This window comes from Sesamum indicum, unplaced genomic scaffold (genome assembly GCF_000512975.1).
Source record: "Sesamum indicum cultivar Zhongzhi No. 13 unplaced genomic scaffold, S_indicum_v1.0 scaffold00196, whole genome shotgun sequence".
Lineage (NCBI taxonomy): Eukaryota > Viridiplantae > Streptophyta > Magnoliopsida > Lamiales > Pedaliaceae > Sesamum > Sesamum indicum.
In genome coordinates this window covers 146145-149618 of record NW_011628091.1, presented here as the reverse complement: position 1 = coordinate 149618, position 3474 = coordinate 146145, and the positions used below count along the sequence as shown (strand labels likewise).

The 3474-nt window shown below is 35.4% G+C and overlaps 1 protein-coding gene and 1 pseudogene across 1 annotated transcript; both read right to left on the bottom strand.

The window, feature by feature from the left end:
• Positions 1 to 200: 200 nt before the first annotated feature.
• Positions 201 to 821, bottom strand: LOC110011372. Its single transcript, XM_020691416.1, has one exon. It carries the CDS (start codon positions 819 to 821, stop codon positions 201 to 203), a length of 621 nt encoding a protein of 206 aa, XP_020547075.1.
• Positions 822 to 1626: 805 nt separating this feature from the next.
• LOC110011371 lies at positions 1627 to 3178 on the bottom strand (annotated as a pseudogene).
• Between the last annotated feature and the right edge of the window lie 296 nt (positions 3179 to 3474).

Sequence of the window (3474 nt, the reverse complement as noted above, 5' to 3'; positions counted from 1 at the left end):
CTATCAATTCAAAGCATCCTTCCTTCAGGTGGCCCCTCTTCTTGCAGTGTTCACACAGCAACTGTTTCTTGTCTATAGAAGCTTTCTTGAAATTTCCTCTTGTGTTCACTTGCCTTCTTGGTTCAAGAACTTGCGCAGCCATTACTCCTTCCTTTTCAATATCATTAATTCCAGAGTTGACATCTCTCTGTTTCTCCACTCTATGCCTTTGTAGCAGTGGGCAAGGGATCCATGAGTAAAATCTGGTTCCTCACATGATCGTAGGTGTTGCTAAGGTCCATGAGAAACTGGATTAATTGATAAGAGGTCATTTTATCAGATACTTTCTTGCTTGCTCCACAAGAGCACACGGATAATGGGTCAAGTGATCCCCATTCATCCCAAAGCCTTTTAAGTCTTGTGAAATATACTGCCACATTCATGTTCTTTTGTGATATAGAAGTAATGTCTCTCTGTATCTGGTAGAGTAGAGGACCATTACTTTCGCCAAATCGCATTTCGAGTTCTACCCACAAGTCCCTAGCCGAATCTGCATACAGAAAATCTTCTGTAATTTCTTTTGTAATGGAGTTCAAAATCCAGGATACGACCATGTAGTCGTTCTTCCTCCACTGCTCTACGGCTTCCTTATCTTCTGTTGGTTTTTGACATGTTCCATTAATGTAGCCTAGCTTCTGTCTTGCTCCAATGGAAATCTTGATTGATCTTGCCCAAGAAACATAATTGCTCCCGTTTAATGGTGTTGATATGAGAGCTATCCCAAAGTTATCACTCCCTTGGTTTTTCATGTTGTTGTATTCACCAGAGGTTCTTTCTTCCATGGTGTTTTGACATTCCGTTTTCTTTATTCAAGAAAGTGGCACTAACAGTGCAGAGGCTTGGTGAGATTTGTTGTATCAGAGCTTAACCTGCTCTGATGCCATGTTAAAATAGATGAGACGGGATGAATTTGAAGGGAATTTATCAGAGTAAAGTTTACAGGGAAGAGAAGATTGTATTTCATCTGTCTGCACTTGAGCACGAAGGGGCTGTATATATACATATCAAGTTCTAACAAATTTACCTAACTACTAAGTTGCTAAACAATTCAACCTGTCACTAGTAAAAATGTGTTTTTAAAATTTGACTTAGAGGAAAAGAAATAAGACAAAGCATGAACAGGCTTTGTTCTTCTTCTTCGTGGCTGGAGCTACACTGTTGTTTCCCTGTATCCTTCTGTCCTTTTAAATCTTGTATCTTCTCAAAGAGTTTCTTACAAATTATCAAAAGATTTGTTAGATTGCAACACAACCGGGATTTTAAGTGGAAATGGGATTTTTGGGAGATGGAGAAGAATAAAAAACTATATATCTATTTTTTCTATATTTAAATTTGATTGTAATTGTATACTTGAGATGAAATTCATTTTTATTTGCCTACTTTCACAAAAGAGAGATCTTACGATTTTATGTTGTTGATAGAGACCTATTAATTAGTTATCAAGAATCTAGGTGAAAAAAATTAGAAACGGAGAGTTATCCACAATTTTTTATTCTTTCTACAATTAGATCTTAGGTCACCAAAGAGAACTCCATTCTTATCTACTTTGATTTGAATAAGCTAACTACTTATTTGCTATAATTGAACTTAGTGTGCTCTACTTGAATTTGACTTCAAAATAAAGAAAGCGTGGAATTAAATAACCCACTCAGAATACTTTCTAAAAGATTATGTGGTACGATTATGTCAAATAAGCCCTTCTTGAATAAATATTCAGCCGCTTGTGAACTTTCAAATACTGTTTGATTCAATGTTTACTCAATTACTCTTTACCAGCAGATGCAATGTACGAATTGAGTTCATCATAATGATATCTCCCAACATACCAGAACTAGCAGTTACCCTACCAATAGTAGAAGATGTAAGGATTGGTACATAAAATAACTTTTTATTTGATTGATAAGAATATAAGCCAAAAGAATATTTAGCTATTTGCATCAAGCGAAAATTTCCTTCTTACACGCACCCCTCTCCCAAGCGCACACTACAATAAGAGGTAGAAACTGATTGGTAGCATACCCAATCAAACGGGTAATTTTCTCGCCTTCTATGGGTCCCATACTACCCCCCATAAACTCAAAATCCATAACTTCAATTGCTATGGAAATTTCATTTAGTTGACCTACACCTGTTTGAACAACCTCACTTAATCCTGTCTTTCTTTGATAAGTATCACTATGAACTTTATAAGGCTCCTTCTCCGAATGAAATTCATTGGTATCGAGGGAGACATATCTTCATCCATAAGATCCCAAATATCAGGATCGATCAAAACTTCGATTCTTTCTGAACTACTCCTTTTCAAATGATATCCACATTATTCACAAGTATTCATTTTTATTTAATTTTTTTATATAATTTAATCTATAAAAATTTTCACATTGAATCCACAAAGTCCTGTAATTTTGAGTTGCGTCGAGATCATTAGTCCTTTCTCCTAGAGTTAAATCACTACTCTTCACGTGGGTTTCTACATTGGACCTTCCACTTTCACTACTAGTCGATTCTCCATTTATAAATAGCGGACCTAGAAATTTAACTATCACTTACAATGGACGTATCAATAGAGATTTGAGAATGAAGACAACTGTCAATGCACCTAGTAATGTGATTATTCCTACAAGATTGAGTATCGTACATGTAACGATTATATAAGGAATCGTCACTCGAAGATCCATTATTCATAGAGTTAGAATTGCAATAACTAAAAGAAGAGTTCACTCAGTAAAGAATGATTGTTGTCAATCTAAAAAATATGATTTTCAAAACAAAAATAAATAGAATAATAGTCTCCATTACTATCCCTAACTAAAAAAGTATAATCAAAGTTGAAATTCCGAATGTCTTTGACGCCAAATAAATGATCGGCATTACTATAGCTCAAATTGTCACGACTCCTCCAACTATGAATGTTTTTAGCCCTACCTCTTCTACTCGGATCTTCACTTACACTAGTAGGACCAAGATTGTCCTTTGATTTCTTTATCTCATACTAGCGTTCGAACTCCTTCTTAACTGTCAAGAATGTCCAGTTTGTGGAGATGGAGACTACCACTGCTACTGAGTTGCAAAACGAAGATGTTGAGGAAGATGATGACGTTATGCTTTTTTTATATTTGAGGCGGGGCAACGAAGTCATGTTTTTGGTTACAAATTTTTCCTTGTTTTCTCTGGTTATTTAATAGCAACTTCAGAGAGATTAGAACTTTGTGGCGTATGGTTGAAGGTGGAGCAATCGTGGGAAAAGTGTTCTTTGTGAACAACCATTTTTGTGTATGGGTTGTGGGATATGGCTAAAACTGAGCTTACTTCTACAGATTTGTGATTTTTAAGATTTGTTCTCATTACTTTCTTATTATCATTAATTTTGAGTAATATCGATTTGTATTAAGGAGTTTTGTACTCCAATCATTGGTACACTGGTCAATTAGGATC

What these genes read in the sequence shown, in the direction of transcription:
- LOC110011372 (XM_020691416.1), bottom strand. Translation starts at nt 821, where the DNA reads ATGGAAGAAAGAACCTCTGGTGAATACAACAACATGAAAAACCAAGGG.